This window comes from Entamoeba histolytica, genomic scaffold, assembly GCF_000208925.1.
Source record: "Entamoeba histolytica HM-1:IMSS scf_1104750518367 genomic scaffold, whole genome shotgun sequence".
NCBI classification, from domain to species: domain Eukaryota; phylum Evosea; order Mastigamoebida; family Endamoebidae; genus Entamoeba; species Entamoeba histolytica.
In genome coordinates this window covers 60,753-76,657 of record NW_001914908.1, presented here as the reverse complement: position 1 = coordinate 76,657, position 15,905 = coordinate 60,753, and the positions used below count along the sequence as shown (strand labels likewise).

The window sequence follows — 15,905 nt, the reverse complement described above, 5'->3', positions numbered from 1 at the left end:
ATTCTATTTTTACTTCTTGTTTTTCTTATTCATTTTATCATTCTTCAAATAATTAAACAAAAAGAAGTAAATTATTTAAATATTGATATTTGAATAGAATATAATTAGGAGTATAATATTGACAAATAAAATAAATAAATAATTGGCTCATCATTCAAACCCCTTCAACTTTGACAATAACAATTCTGGTTAATGCATGTAAAGTAGCAGAATTTGTTCCATTAATGAAAAGAAAACATTAAAACCAAAATATCTTTCGTTATTAGTTAATTAATTATTTGTAATAAAAAATATTAACTCAATTATTAACAATAAAAGTTTCAATTAAATTTAAGCCTGTGGATATCTGGCGTGATAAGTTGTATGAAGATGTTCATGTTGTTCATGACTATCAAAGTGTGAGTCAATCCATGCAAGAACATCTGTGTTTTCACAAGCTGCTTTAATATCAGTATTATCATCAAGTCTATCAAGTTCAGCAGTTCTTTTAACAAAGTCAGCTTTCTTAGCAGGTGGAATTTTTGGTTGTCCAGCACCACATTGACATCCATTAACACATGCCATCATTTCAACTACATCACATTTAAGTTCTCCAGCTCTCATCATATCACATGCTTTAGTAATGGCTTGCCCTCCATGACAAATTACACCAACAATTGGAGTTCCTGCAATATCAATTGTTAATTTAGTCATAGCAGAACCTGAAGTATTGTCTTTAAACATAACTTCAGCTTGAATTTTAGATGGATCCCATTGAAGTCCAGCTTGTTTAACTAATACTCTCAAAACTGTTTCAGCAACACCAGCAGTCTTTGCAAAAATATTTGTTCCTCCAGAAATTCTTCTGAATGGTAAATCACATTGTCCATCTTCAGTTTTAGAAAGAGTTTCTTCTCTTTCTTGAGTAAATTTACATTCTTCAGCTGGAAGATGTGCTTTGAAGTATGTAGCAATTTCATTTGTAGTTAAAGCAGCATCATAGTCTTGATGAAGATTAGGTCTTTGTGATTCTACTTTTTTAGCAATACATGGCATAATTCCAACTGTGTAAATATCTTCTTTTGGAATTTTCATATCTTTACACCATGCATTCTTAATACATCCAGCAAGACAAGCAATTGGTGATCTAGCAGTAGAAACTCTTGGAATTAAGTCTGGATATTTCTTTTCTAAATATTCTAACCATCCTGGGCAACATGAGGTAATAGCAGGTCCTTTTCCCTCTTTCTTCATTTCAACAACTTCAGCAAGATCGTCCATTGTAGTTTTATCTGCAGCTGAATTAATATCAAAAACATAATCAAATCCAACAAGTCTTAAACAATGAACTAATTGTGCCATAGCAGATGTTCCAATTGGAAGTCCCATTGCTTCAGCAATACCAACACGAGTAGCTGGTGCAATCATTGCAACAAGCTTCTTTCCAGCTTTCTTTGCTTCAAATACTCTTTCAATATGACTTACTGGTTTAATAGCACCAAAGTTACAAGCACTTGAACATTGTCCACATCCAACACAATCTGATTCATCAATAAGAACACGTGTTTTATCATCATTTGGTTGAGTAACATTCTCTCTATTTGGAGTAACTGTTGGTGGAATTCTTGGACCAGATTTATGTAATACTCCATAGTTACATCTCATAGCACACATACCACATCCCATGCATTTAGACCAATCTATTTCAATAGCATTATTATGATCTTGACCAGTAATAGTATGTGATGGTTTAGGTGGCATTTAATTTAATTTGAATTTTGTGTAATATGCCCTGGACTTTAAATCCTTTTTTCCAATTTATAAAAGATGTAATTGGAATAGGATGGAAGATTCTTCCCCTTTATTTTTCTTTTTTTAAGTATTTTTACTTATTATTCAACACTTTTTATAAAAAAATATGATTTTTTCTTTTATTTATTTTCTAATGTAATAAATATATTTATTTAACTTTTATTTAATATAAGAGAATTTCAATTTTCATTTGCAATACTTGATTTTTAATTGAATTTTTTTTTTAATAAATGCGTAAAAAGGGTTTAAAATTTTTTTAACTTTTTAATAACACAAATTGATATAAATGATATATATAACAAAATTGTATATATACAATAAATGTTATTTACTTTAACTTTTTTTTCAACCATTTTAATCCTTCTTTAAGACTTGTTCCCTTATAAGCGTCACAGTCTAGAACAAATACACGGTCTTTAGGAAGGTCATTAAGTTCATTAGAATGACCACGATTTACCCAAACAAGAATTGGATAAGAACGAATAGTTGGGTCATTAATAATTCCCCATAAAAGATTTTTTGATTCTTGAAATCTTTCGGTGTCTTTGGCGTCTATAACATATGCAACGGCAATAACATTAGTATAATATGATTTCCAAAGTCCACGAAATTTAGCTTGACCACAAACGTCCCAAAAAACCCATTTAATTCCATTTGATTTAAAAGAGGGAGAATTATAACCCAAAGTTGGTTTTGGAGGAAAAATTTTAGGATCAAGACCACTTAATGTTAATGTAATAGAGGTTTTTCCAGCACCATCAATTCCACATAAAAGTACATTAATATGTTTTGTACGAAAAAAATCAAGTAACGACATAATGTTTATTTAAATTTGTTTATTTTATTTGTATTCTTTTTAAGTTCTTTTTAATGACATACTGACTTATATAAAATCCTTCTATTTTGAATCCCAAAAATAATATTTGAGACTTACTTTTTTGTATTTTTTTATATTCTTTGTTTTTGTTACCTTTCCATTTCATTTCTTAAAGTTTTTTCATTGTTTTTTTGTTAGACTTATAAAAAGAACAAATTAAAAATAAAGTCTTTTAACCAACAATAATAACAGAAAAACTACTACTTGAAAATATTAACTTTGAATTAAAAGAATAGTATTTTAATGAGTTAAGAATTCTTCCATATTTTTATAAACTGGTAATGTTTTAGGAAGGAACTTTTTATGTGAATTTCTTTTATGAATCTTTTGGACAACCTCACTCCATTCATTAAATTGTTTCAATGAAGTTTCATCTAATGCACTAATAAATGACTTTTGATCCATTTCATTCATCATTAAATATTCTGTATATAATTCAATGAATTGATAACTACACCCTATTTCATCTTCATCAGTTTGTCCTGACCATAAGTCTGCTGATGGAACTGCACCAAGAATAATATCTGGAAGTTTAAGTTCAGCACCAACTCGATAAACTTCTGCTTTATGAAGATCAGAAATAAGACTTAAATCAACAACTCCATCACCAGCCTTACAATAATAAAGAATATATCCATCTTCATCAAAATTACCTGTTCCCATAACAACAGAAGGAATTCCATTAGCACTCATTAGTTGTGATACATAATAAGCAGTTGGGGTTCTCATATAACTCCTTAATTGTCCATCAGAAAAAGCATTTCCTTTAAGTCCAACTGAGTTTTCAACAAGTGAATGAAGATTATCAAATATTGTAGTTTGGTCAATTGTCCTAATTTCAATTCCAAGATGCTCACATACAATAAATGCTTTATTTTGAATGGATGCAGTAGAGTGAATTGGTTGAGCTAAACAAAGAATTTTTTGAATTGGAGAATTAGGCATTTTTTGTGCGTAAACACATAACGCTGCAGTAACTGATGAATCAATTCCACCTGAACAATTTAATACAATTCCTTTTAATCCACATTCTTTAAAATAATTATTTAACATTGTACATTTCTTTTCTATCCACTCAGCTGGATTAAATGCACGTTTAGCTCGGATTTTGTCTAATTGAACTTTAAGCCCTTGAGGTAAAGGAAATTTAGTTATGTCCATACCAAGTAATTAGTCTTTATTTTATTTTTTAAAGTTAAAAAAAGGAAGAAATAACATAAACTGATTTGGTTCCACGTACATTCTTCTTTATTTTTTTAAATAATCTTGCTTTAAAAGAAATAATGTAATTTCGGGATTTTTTTCAAGCACTAAACTGAGATATTATTTTGATATACCAATTAAAAACAATTTTATTGTATAAAATAATGTTATATAGAATAATTAATAGTTCTTTGAAACAAAAAGAAAGAATTTTTAGTGCCATTATTTTTTTTCTGATAAACATCATTTAATTAAAAATAAATAAAAAAACTATAAAAAATAATAAAGCAATTAATTAAGTATTAATAGATATAGTTCCCATTGTTAATAGCTCAGGAGAGACTAATCACATCCTTGAGTCTTCTTCTTCTATCAGCTCTATGGAGTATGTTTGGTTGTGATAGAATCAATATTCAATGACATCCATCATGTTTTTAATTACATGGTTTTTAATTTCTTTAACGATGTCAATTTTTAATTCTTTAATTATTCTGATACTTTCTTTATTTATTAATCCATTTATTGAGATTACTACTGGAATTATTTTGACATCTTTTAATTTTTCTATTTTCATTAGAATATTCTTTAATTCATTGTATATATTTCTTTTCTTCAAATAGGCTCCATTAATATTGTGATCAGCCACAATAGTCATATCAAATATTAGACCAGTTTTGTTCTTTTTATCTAATACATATATATCTGGTCTTTTGTGATATTGTCCATCACTTTTAGGCATTATTTGTTTGTTCCATATCATTGTGATGTCTTTATATTGGAATATTGTTTCATATGGAGGTTTTTATATTGATTATTTCCTGTATATTTTCTTATTAATCAATATTATTATGCCGATATTGTCATGTTTTTCAATTTGTGATTTTTTATGATAAATACAAGATAGTAGAATGTGTTCTACTGTAGCTATCTTGTCTTTACAAAGTGTTTCGTATTTCAATTTTTCATTTTGCATTATTTTTGCTTTCTTATACCCACAAAATATTGCTCCATCATTCATTTTAGTTAATTTGAGAAATGTATTCTTCTTAATATTGATGGATTTCCATGCTTTCACTGTAATAGTTTTATCTACTCATTTTGACTCATTCCATCTTCTAAAATATCCACTAATTTGATGATATTTCAATTTTTTGATGTATTTATCATTAATTTCATTGTGGATTATTCCCATTTCTTCACTACTTTCTGTCATTATTCTCAAATCATCCATATATAATGTGTGATTTGATTTTGGGAATTTCTCTTCGATGATTTGAGAAATTACATTCATCTGAATGATGAAGAGTAGATTTGATAAGGAATCACCTTGTAAAATTCCTCTATTTAATTTAATATATCCTAGATATTCATTAAATTTATAACCGATGAATATCTTCCATCTAGTCATCATACTTTCAATAATGTCAATGATGACACCCTCTACATTAATATATTTTAATGTTTCAATTACCCATTCGTGGTTGACAGTGTCATATGTTTTCTTGATGTCATAATATGACTCCACATATTTTGGGTATTTCTCTTCTTTCTGCTGCTTTAACATATAACTATTAATTATTCCTTCTTTAGCAGCTAAAGATTGTAACTTACATCCCAGTTGATTTTTACTGATTTTCAATGATTCACAATTCATGTTAAGTCTTCTGTGAATCTTTTCTTTTAATATGGAGGTAAATACTTTCATAATTACATTTGTACAACTGATATGACGATAATTAGTGACATCATTCGTATCAATTTGTGGATTAATAAAGTTCTTCCACTTACCATGTCTAATGGGATGTTTTCAGGGAAGTTCAACCATTCATTGAAGATATTGAGAATGATTTCTCTTGATGATGACATTCTTTTCCAATAATACCCATATATAATGTCTATTCCTGGTGTTTTCTAGTTACTTATTCTCATTATACTTAAATTTAATTCATTTATTGTTATTATGACATTATCATAATTTCTATATCTTTCATTCCACGATGTGATTTGTTTTATTTTCCAATTTTCTTTATTTAATATCACATGTGTTTCATATAACATTTCCAATATCCTAAAGTAATATCGTTATTTGGGTATATTTCATTTTTTTGTTTCTTCCTTATTCTAATTTTCTTGTTAGAATCAAACATGATTTTATTTGTATTGATTCTGACCCTTTCTTCCTTATTAAATTTAATTCTTTTATCATTGTCATCATATATTTTAGGTATTTTATTCTTTCTAGTGCTTTGACTTTTATTCCTTCTTCATCATTTTCTTTTAATTTCATGATGCACTTTATTCTGTACAATTTCCTTCCATTGACTAGATCTTCTAGTCTATTTATTTTCTTTAGGATTTCTTTTATTTCATCAAATTTATCTCTTATTATTTTATTTTGGAGATAGAGGTGCATAACCATTGAAATCCTCTTCATATCATCTTGCAGATCCTGCATTCTGCTTCCTGACCATATCCATCTATTATTAATTTCCATTATTAATCGGTCAGCTTCTTTTCTTTGAAAATAGTAATTAATGTTTGTACATTTTTCTATTTTCATTTCTTTTATTTTATTGATGAGAGTTTTAAGGTATTCTTCATCAATTTCAATAGAGTTATTCTTTAATATTATTTTTTTATTATTGAATTACACTCTACTCTTCCTTCTATTATATCATTTACTTTCACTTTAATGTATTGTTTAGTGCTTTCTTTTATTTTATGTGACATTTTAATATATTTAATATATTCTTTTTCAATATTGACATTGATGTTTGTTGCTTTTATTATACTTTCTATTTGTTCCCATCTTAATTTCTTATATAATTTCTTATTTAACCAATTAATTTCAAAACAATACATCACTTCAATTAAATTTCTATTTCTTCTTTATTTCATATTTCTTCTTGTATTTTCCTTATGTTTTTTTGTTATTTATTATTCTTGCAACTTTACATCTATCATTCATTTCTTTGTTTGGGTTTTTGTTTTTAATTTCTGCTTCAATTGCTTGGATATCTTCTTCTTCCCATCCTTTTGTTTTTTCTTTAAACTCTTCTTTAGTTTTTTCAATTATCTTTTTCTTTTTTTTTTGAATATATTTCTTAAAGAATATCATACCATCTTTTTCTTTTACCTTCATACTTTTTAAGTATTTCTTCTTTTTCTCCTTTTCCCATTCACTTGTTATTCTTTTTATTCTTTCTTGTATCTCTTTTATTGTTAGCCATTTGTATTTGTTATTTGTATAATCTTTATTATTATTGTATTTACCTTGTTTTTCTTTGTTTTTTTTCGTATTTTTCGACTTCTAATCATTTTTTCCTTTGTATTTAGTTTACTATTATTATGCAATTTATTGTTATTGACATTTATTGCCATTTCCATTCATTTTTTTATTGTACAACCTTTGATTTCTATGTCTTGTTTGCTTTTCTTTAGAACACACATTGATATTACTCAATAGTCATAGTTATAATATTTGACGTATATCCTGCATTGGAAAAGGAACTTTTTAAAAAAAAAATAAAAAATAATACAATAAGAGTGATTACAAATTTTTCAATTTGTCAATTAATGAAAAATGTTATTTTATAAATTTAAATAATATAAAATCATTATTAATTTAAATAATACAATGAGAGAACTACGGAAAAGTATTAATAGTTTTAGTTTCTCTCTGTTCATTTTGAGAACAACATGATGCGAAGACTTTCAAGAACATTTTCTACTACAATAACTTGGAATGGTCAAGAAAGTAATCTTGATGAAATATATTATAAAGCAATAAAAATGAACACTAACACAAGTAGTTCTGAGATTAATATATATACGTTTACTGAACAAATGAAAAAGAAAAATATTACTATATTTAATGAAATGCCATTAATACAGTTCTACAAAGTTGAACAAGTAAAATGGGCAATACATAAATTAGACATAAAAAAAAGAACAATCTTTAAAGAGTTAGTAAAATATATTAATAACTTTAAATTACCAGAATCTATATTTGATGGTATTTTAGTTAATAAACCTGATAGGAATAGTATAAGACTATTAGAGTGTGTATTAAAAAACCCAGAATTATTTGAAGATGAAGGAAAGTTTTATCCTCATTTTAATAACTTAGGAGAGGTAATTGCTATTCCTCCATTAACTGCTTTACAATGTTTATTTAGTAAGTCGTTAGTAAGTCATGAATTTACTCTATCAACCCTATTTATTGTTAGAGAAGTTATTTCTGATAAAGATTTAATAACAATGTTAAATACTGAATTAAAAAATAACAATACAGAAAATACTCTTTTTATCAAAGACAGTATATATCAAATTGCTAATTATTGGATTGAAATATATTCAAAAGTAATGAAACGTGATGACCTTCAAAGTCTTAAAAATTTCTTAGACGTAATAAGTACTGATGAAATACATATTGACAAAGAAATAAAAAAAGGTACAAAAACCATTGTTGATGATAAACCAAAATTAATTAAAGGGCAATCACTAATGAGTCTTAGTATTGCTAATCAAAAACTAGAATTATCCGATGCATCAAGTAATGGTTCAATACAATCTCCAAATCCAGAATCTGAAACAAAAGGTACTGAATTAGGAACAGAAGATACACTTACTTCTGATGAAAGTGAGAATAAAACTGATGTAACAAATGAAACATTTTCTTTAACAGAAAGCCAGAAACAACCTAAAGTAAGAACTGACTTTTATAGATTTATAGATATCAAAATATCAAAAATTGCAGAACAATTTTTTGTTTATGACATAAAATTAATCAAAAAATTAACGATGGGAGAAATTATTCTTCAAGAAAAATCATTTACAAATTACTTATCAAGAATAAATGCAATTGATAGAATGGTAAATTCATTCATTGATAAAGAGAAAAGTCCACAAGTTTTTTCATATTTTATAAAAGTTGCAAGACATTGTTTAAAAATTGGTGAATATAATATTTCTTATATTATTTCCTGTTCTTTAAAAAATAAAAGTACTACTTATAAACAAGCATTTGAAAAGAATTCAGCTCTTACAAAATATAAAGATCTTGAAGAAATATTTCCACTTCATAACCTTGAACCTTATAAAGAAAAGTTTAGAAAATGTAAATGTGCAAAAATTCCTATAATGCGTTTGTTATTTTCTTTTATATTATTAAAATGAATATAAAAAAAATAATTTAATAGAGTCTCATGTCTATGCTTATATCTGTAGAGCTAATGATTCTAAATTAAAAGGTATTGATGATGAAAAATTACTTAGTACTAAATTTATTAAAAAATTAAATTCATTAAGTCTTCCACTGATGTCTATTTATACTGCTCTTAGATATATTCTTCAATACAAACCTATAGAATCAGTTCAAGAATATTTTGAACGTCTTAATTCTTAAAATTACAAAATAATAACTTTTTTATTTTTAGTTATAAAATATTTCTTAGAAATATAATTTTTTTTTTCTAATAGAATAATATTATTATTAATGTCTCAATTTATTTTATCTCTCATAATAATTTAATTTTATTATAATAAATTTATAGAATATATATTATTTTATTTAATTAAAATATTCTTTCTCTTTCTTCAGTTTTTATTAAAAAAAATATTAATTAAATAATTATTAAATTTAATAAAATTATAGAAGATATTAATCAGAAAAATTATTGGATAAAAGTTCAATTAAACCATTTTAAATAGAAACTTGAACTCTGAAGAAGTCACCTGGTTCACCACAAAGTGGACATACTTTTGGTGGTTGAGTACTTTCAAAGATATATCCACATTCTCTACAAACCCAAAAGACTTTTTCAGTTTTCTTGTAAAGGGAATTAGCTTTTAATTCATCAAGAATCTTTTGATAATTGTTATGATGATTAAGTTCAGCTTTAGCAATAAGGTTAAGTCTAGCAGCAATTTGAGCATGTCCTTCTTCTTTAGCTACTTTAGCAAATTCTGGATACATAGTTTCATGTTCATAAGTTTCACCAGCAATAGCAGCTAATAAGTTATCAGCAGTAGTACCAAAATCAATTGGAACAGCAGTTTCAATTTTTGGAGTTTCTTGTCCTTCCTTTTTAAGTGATTGAATCATTTCAAAAAGAATTCTAGCGTGAGTTCCTTCTTGATTAGCTGTTTCATTGAAGAGTTGTGCAATTACATCAAGACCTTCTTTTTTAGCAGTTTTAGCATAAATTAAATATCTATTTCTTGCTTGAGATTCTCCAGCAAAAGCCTTACAAAGATTAATGAGAGTTGCCATTTTGAAATACTTAAGTTAACTGAAATATTGAAGTTCAAAAATATTTAAATAATAAAAAACTCAACGAAAATAGTTTCTATTTTTTATTGCTTCTCCACATAACTTTCTTAGTAAGAAGGTTCAGTTTTGTTAGATAATTTGTTGTAGTGATAGAGTTGATAGAAATGTTTCTTTCTTTTTTCTTTTTATTTTTATCCTTGCTATAAATTTACTTCTTTTCATAAGTCTTTTTTTCTCCTAAAATAAATTTTTTAAAACAACAAATCTAAATATAAAATTTTTAAGATAAAAACATCAAAATTAATATAAAAAAATTAAAAGAAAAAATATCAAAATTAAGAAAATGATCCTGAGATTTGATGATGAAGCTTTACCCGATAATCATATTAATTTGTTTCATTTTATTAGAGATGGAAAAATAGAAGAGATTAAAAAGATGATTGATACTGACCCTATTACTTGTAAAGCATATGTAGATGATGACCAACGAACATTATTACATTGTGCTTGTGAATTACAAAATTATTCTTTAGTTGAAAAAGTTCTTCAAATTTGTGATAATAAAAATCCTGTTGACGAAATGTTATTTACTCCATTACTTGTTAGTGTTGCAGGTGCTTCAATGAATAATGAACTTGATGAGTCTTATAAAATTATTCAATACCTAATTGAACATGGAGCAGATATTACATTATCAAATAAAAGAAAAGCTAATGTCTATCATTTTGCTTGTAGTAGAGGAAGAAAAGACTTAGTTGAATTGTTTTTGAGTAAATGGAAAGAAGGAGCTTCTTCTCGGGATAAATATGGTAATACCCCTTTACACCGAGCTGTGGCTAGTGGAAATATTGAATGTACAAAACTAATTGCAAAGAAGACCCATACTATTATCGCTCAAAACTCTATGAAAAAGACTCCATTGCATATTGCTTGTGAAGAACAAAATATCCCTATGATAAAAACTGTGATTGATCTTGGTGGAGATGCTGATATTGTAGATGAAGATGGTAAATTCCCATTTGAATTTATCAATGATAGAACAGCATTCAAAGAGGTTTGTGAATATTATAAAGCAAGCAAAAAACATTGATTATTATAATTGAATTAAATTATTTATAACTGTTTTACAATTCATAGCCTCTTCTAACAACATTGGTAATTGGCTTGGACTTTTCATTGAATAAACATTCTCAGCAAGTCTATCTATAGTTATTTCAAGTACATTTTGACGAAAAACAAATAAGTCTGGTGATAAATCTTCTTTTGGTAAGAAGAAGACTTTAACGTATGAGTATTGAAGAGTTCGTATTCCATCTTCAATAATTGAACAGATAGAATTCAATATTTCAACATCATTTAAGTTTTTTGTTTTAGAAAATAATTTTCTTTTATTTTCAACTTCTTCATGAAATAGTCTTATTTGAACTTTATGATTCATAAATCGTTCAAAATAATATTGATACCTTTCACTTTCTTCTTTAGTTTGTTCAGTAGCTTCATCTAATTTCTTTGCTTTAGAGGTTTCATATAAATTACATTTATAGAAACCACCAGTTTTTGTCCCATGAGTCTTCCAATCTCCTCGACACATCCAACACCATTCTCCATGACATCTAGGACAAGTCATATGATTACATCCTTTAGTTCTCTCAGTCATTAACCCACAATGAAAACAAGGTTTAGATATTGACTCAATCATTCTCATACTTTCAGAGTCTTCTTGGTATAAACTTTCCCATTCACTAAGTTCTTTACATGAAGCAGGTTCATGTCTTTCTTTTCCACATCCAAAACAAAATTCATGTCCACAATAACAACTAACTTTAAAAAGTGGTTTTCCTGTTTTGATAACATGAATAATTCGTTCACAATCAATTCCACAACATTTTTGATATTGATGATTACGCTCTAAATAATTTTGAACAATCATTTTTTTGAATTTTTCAATATTGTTTTTGTTACAATAAGATAATACGAATTGAAGAGAAAGATGTTGTTCACAGTCACTTTGCATACACCTATAACTATTATAAGACAACGTACCATTCATAAGAAGGTATTCATTCCAGCAATTTAAACAAAATTTATGACTACAACGTTCACCAACTAATATTCCATCTTCATAACAGACTGGACATGTTCCTTCTGTAATAAATGATTTATAACTTTGGTTTTGTTTACTTTTATTACTTGTTTCATTAGAAAGAATTCTTGTTGATGCTTCATCAAGGTCTACATCATATGTTTCAACATATTCATTAATTTCACTTAAAAATAATTCATAAATATCTCCTTCTGTTAGTATTTCAAATTTTGGGTTATTGGTCATTTCATAAGACCATTTATTTATTATATCTTGCTCATCATCGGAATCAGTTTCTCCATTCATTTTCTGTTCAACCTTATTTTTTTCTTTTGGTTCAAAAGACAATGGTTTTAATGAAATGTAGGTTGGTTTGGATATTGGTTTTTTGATAGGCTGAAGACTCTTTTTTTCTTCCCTCTTTTTACGTTCATCTTCAATAATTTGCATTGCCAACGCATTTTGAACTGCTGAATCAACATTCCAACCAGAACGTATTAATGAGTTTGTAGCAATAACAACTGAAAATCCCATTTGGACAACCGTTGAAATCAGTCTGACTTTCTTGCCTTTGAACCTTTGTATAATTTGGTTGTTGTTAATAGTTGAACACACAGCACATGGATGATGTTCAAGATGACAATGCTTACAAATAATAAAGGCACCACAATTATTACAAATATACGCTTTGTTGAATATGCCAATACTTCTTCTATTATATAAAAATGAAACTATGTCATGTTAAAGAAAACTAGATGAACAAACAAGCAATCCTCACAATTTATTGTTTTATTAAGAAAGATTTTCTTAAAATTTTCCATTATTTAGCTTTTTTTCTTGTCTCTTCCTTTTTCTTCTTTTCTTTCTTTGTCTTTTCATATTGAATCTCTTTTTCAAAAACTAGATAATTAAATCTTAATAATCTAACTTTTCATGCAAAATTACTTCTCTTCAGACTTTCCTTTTGACTCGTCACTCTCAGGTAATTCTCAATCAAACAACTTCTTCTCTCAACAACACCAAGAATTTAATGACTTTTCTTCGAATGAATTTTCTTCACAGTCATCAAACAATTTTCCTGTGACATTCCAAAACGACTTTTCTCAATTTTCAACTTTTGACCCTCAAGTTAATCAACAGTCAACCCAACAAAATGTTCTATCAAAAGGTCCTGCAAAATTTAAATTTGAACCACCACCTTCTACAACTAAAAGAGGATGTGCTGATATAAAACCTCCAATGACCAACCCCTCTTCTCTCAATCCTGCTTCACAACAACAAATCCAAGTCCAACCACCGTCTTCAGAAAAACAAACAACTGAAGATGTGCCACAACCAATACAACCCCAAGTCAAAAAACAATCTGCTAATGATCATTATAATCTTTTAAGAGAAATTGCTGCTGAGACACTAACCTCAAACAATCTTGTTCAAACCGAGTCTTTAGCACAACATACAGAACAACCATTTGAATTTAATAATCAACAACAATCATTTGAATTTAATAATCAACAACAATCATTTGAATTTAATAACCAACAACAACTTAATGTATTTTCTAATGACTTCTCTTTTGATCAACAAACAGGACAACCCTCACAAGAAACAATGGAGTATCAGGTTGTTGAACAACAATTAAAGTCTCAGAAATCTGAAGAACCTAAAGTTGAAATTACGCCTCAAGTAACACAACCTCTCAAACCTACTAAATTCATACCACCACCAAAAACATTATCACCAAGTGAAGGTGAAACAAAAACACAAGTACCTGTAGAGCAAAAAACTAATGACAATACTCAGTTTGCTTTTAGTTCTTTTGAAAATGCCTTTTCAGGAGATTTTTCATTTGACACTCCAATCGGGTCTCATAAGGAAGAAATTCAATTTGAACAAAAGCCAATAGAGTCTGATGCTCCTGTAATGGCACAAGAAGAAAAGAAAGAGGTAATACCAGAAAATAAATCATTTGATATGATGAATTTCAATGAGGATGAAAAGAGAGAAGAACTTAACCAAGCTAAACAGAAAAAAGAAGAGTTACTAGAAGAAAAAAGTCGTTTAGAAAAGGAAGTTCAAGAATCTTCTCAAGATATAAAGGAGATTGACAACATAAAAGAACTTCAAAGTGAAAATGAACAACTACAAAGAGAAATTAATGAGATGAAAAAACAAATTCAAAACATAAAAGAAGAAAAAAGCAAACGAGACGAAGAAACCACTAGACTTATAAAAGAGAATAATGAAATGAAAAAACAAATTAATGATTTAAAACAAAAACTAAGAGACATGAAGGAAAAAGAAGAAGTTGAAAAGAAAGATAATGAAACCAAAAAACAAGAAAATACTGAACTTAAAGAATATTCAAATGAAGGACAACGTCTTGTTCAAGTAAAAGCAATGGGTGGTATTGTGGAAGACCAAGAAATTGATTCATTCATTTCACATGAAATAAAATCAGAAGAAGAAATAGATAATAGAACAAATGGGATGATAGAAGAAAAGAAGCAATCAGAAGAAAATCCTTCACAAGAAATTATTGATCAAATAAAACAAATGTTAAGCGATGGGTCATATAAGTTAGGTCCATTTCTTAGCACATTGTTTACAGTTCAAGATGAAGACTTTGAAGATGATAGAAATGAGTTTCCAATGCTTCCATTTGCTTTACTTTAAATAAAAAACTTGAATGAAATAACAACAATCATAAAATATAAAAATATTTTTTAACTAATGTTTTTATTATTTTTACTAATATTAAAAGAAAAAAACTGACTTTATTTTGTCAGAAAGTTTTTGACATGACGTCGTTATTTAATTCTTTTTTATATTATGGAGGAAGATGTATCCAAGGAGTTTTACTTGTTGTTGCTTTGTATTTATTTATTTTGCTTGTTTTCATTCATATAACTCAAGTGATACCATTATATTATTTACAATACCCTTTAATTGTTTCAATTGTGTTGACTTTATTATCTTTGTACTTAATTTCATTTTTTGTCATTATGTATATTCGAACTGTGTTTACCAAACACTTAGATACAGTTCCAACATCAAAACTTTGTGAATATTTTGATGGTGACTTAGTAAATTCTCCTTATATAAGTTGTGAAACTTGTCAATGTCTAAAACCATTCAGATGTCATCATTGTCAAATTTGTGATTGTTGTATTTATCGAATGGACCATCATTGTATTTGGGTAGGTCAATGTATAGGAATTCACAATATTAGGTTTTTCTTTTTGTTTATAAGTTCATTATCCTTGTCATTATTACTTGGTGCAATAACAACATATCCATTACCTTTTTCTACTTCAATTAAACTACTATTTACTTTTGAATGTGTATTAGGAAGTGCATTGTTTATTTTTGCTTTTGGACATTTTTTGATGATAGTAACAAATCAAACATCATTAGAAATAAGTTCTAATATAATAGACTATATCCATCAGCCATCTCATCTTCGTAGATTTATTACTCCTTATGATTTAGGAATATCAACCAACATCCATCAAATATTACGATTTGCATCATATTGGGAATTGTTCAATCCTTTTTCAAAACAAGTATCATGTGATCCAATGAAAGTAATTGTATCAAGAGAATATATGATGTACTGTGATTGTCTAAGTGAAGAAAATGAACAGAACCAATAAAATGAAATGTAAGATTCAATATAA

General features: G+C 27.2%; 9 protein-coding genes across 9 annotated transcripts, besides 3 other annotated features; 4 read left to right on the top strand and 5 right to left on the bottom strand.

The window, feature by feature from the left end:
- Nucleotides 1-330: 330 nt before the first annotated feature.
- On the bottom strand, nt 331-1,740 carry EHI_134850 (uncharacterized protein; the record flags this gene model as incomplete). The annotated part of the gene is made up of 1 exon (XM_647045.2): nt 331-1,740. The coding sequence occupies one exon, from the start codon at nt 1,738-1,740 to the stop codon at nt 331-333; it is 1,410 nt and encodes a 469-aa protein (XP_652137.2).
- Nucleotides 1,741-2,119: 379 nt separating this feature from the next.
- On the bottom strand, nt 2,120-2,608 carry EHI_134840 (ADP-ribosylation factor, putative; the record flags this gene model as incomplete). Its single annotated transcript, XM_647044.1, has 1 exon — nt 2,120-2,608. The coding sequence occupies one exon, from the start codon at nt 2,606-2,608 to the stop codon at nt 2,120-2,122; it is 489 nt and encodes a 162-aa protein (XP_652136.1).
- Nucleotides 2,609-2,872: 264 nt separating this feature from the next.
- On the bottom strand, nt 2,873-3,829 carry EHI_134830 (NAD synthetase, putative; the record flags this gene model as incomplete). The annotated part of the gene is made up of 1 exon (XM_647043.2): nt 2,873-3,829. The coding sequence occupies one exon, from the start codon at nt 3,827-3,829 to the stop codon at nt 2,909-2,911; it is 921 nt and encodes a 306-aa protein (XP_652135.1). The 3' UTR covers nt 2,873-2,908.
- A 326-nt stretch (nt 3,830-4,155) lies between these two features.
- Nucleotides 4,156-5,044: a repeat region.
- Nucleotides 5,035-6,799: a repeat region.
- Nucleotides 6,747-7,383: a repeat region.
- Nucleotides 7,384-7,573: 190 nt separating this feature from the next.
- Nucleotides 7,574-9,278, top strand: EHI_134820 (uncharacterized protein; the record flags this gene model as incomplete). The annotated part of the gene is made up of 2 exons (XM_647040.2): nt 7,574-9,017; nt 9,073-9,278. The coding sequence occupies 2 exons, from the start codon at nt 7,574-7,576 to the stop codon at nt 9,276-9,278; spliced, it is 1,650 nt and encodes a 549-aa protein (XP_652132.2).
- A 260-nt stretch (nt 9,279-9,538) lies between these two features.
- Nucleotides 9,539-10,149, bottom strand: EHI_134810 (rubrerythrin, putative). The gene has a single exon (XM_647039.2). The coding sequence runs from the start codon at nt 10,143-10,145 to the stop codon at nt 9,576-9,578; it is 570 nt and encodes a 189-aa protein (XP_652131.1). The 5' UTR covers nt 10,146-10,149; the 3' UTR covers nt 9,539-9,575.
- A 339-nt stretch (nt 10,150-10,488) lies between these two features.
- Nucleotides 10,489-11,235, top strand: EHI_134800 (ankyrin repeat protein, putative; the record flags this gene model as incomplete). Its single annotated transcript, XM_647038.1, has 1 exon — nt 10,489-11,235. One exon carries the CDS (start codon nt 10,489-10,491, stop codon nt 11,233-11,235), a length of 747 nt encoding a protein of 248 aa, XP_652130.1.
- Nucleotides 11,236-11,238: 3 nt separating this feature from the next.
- On the bottom strand, nt 11,239-12,762 carry EHI_134790 (zinc finger protein, putative; the record flags this gene model as incomplete). The annotated part of the gene is made up of 1 exon (XM_647037.1): nt 11,239-12,762. The coding sequence occupies one exon, from the start codon at nt 12,760-12,762 to the stop codon at nt 11,239-11,241; it is 1,524 nt and encodes a 507-aa protein (XP_652129.1).
- Nucleotides 12,763-13,161: 399 nt separating this feature from the next.
- Nucleotides 13,162-14,957, top strand: EHI_134780 (uncharacterized protein; the record flags this gene model as incomplete). The annotated part of the gene is made up of 1 exon (XM_647036.2): nt 13,162-14,957. The coding sequence occupies one exon, from the start codon at nt 13,162-13,164 to the stop codon at nt 14,899-14,901; it is 1,740 nt and encodes a 579-aa protein (XP_652128.1). The 3' UTR covers nt 14,902-14,957.
- A 273-nt stretch (nt 14,958-15,230) lies between these two features.
- EHI_134770 (zinc finger protein, putative) lies at nt 15,231-15,881 on the top strand (the record flags this gene model as incomplete). Its single annotated transcript, XM_647035.2, has 1 exon — nt 15,231-15,881. The coding sequence occupies one exon, from the start codon at nt 15,231-15,233 to the stop codon at nt 15,879-15,881; it is 651 nt and encodes a 216-aa protein (XP_652127.2).
- Nucleotides 15,882-15,905: the final 24 nt, after the last annotated feature.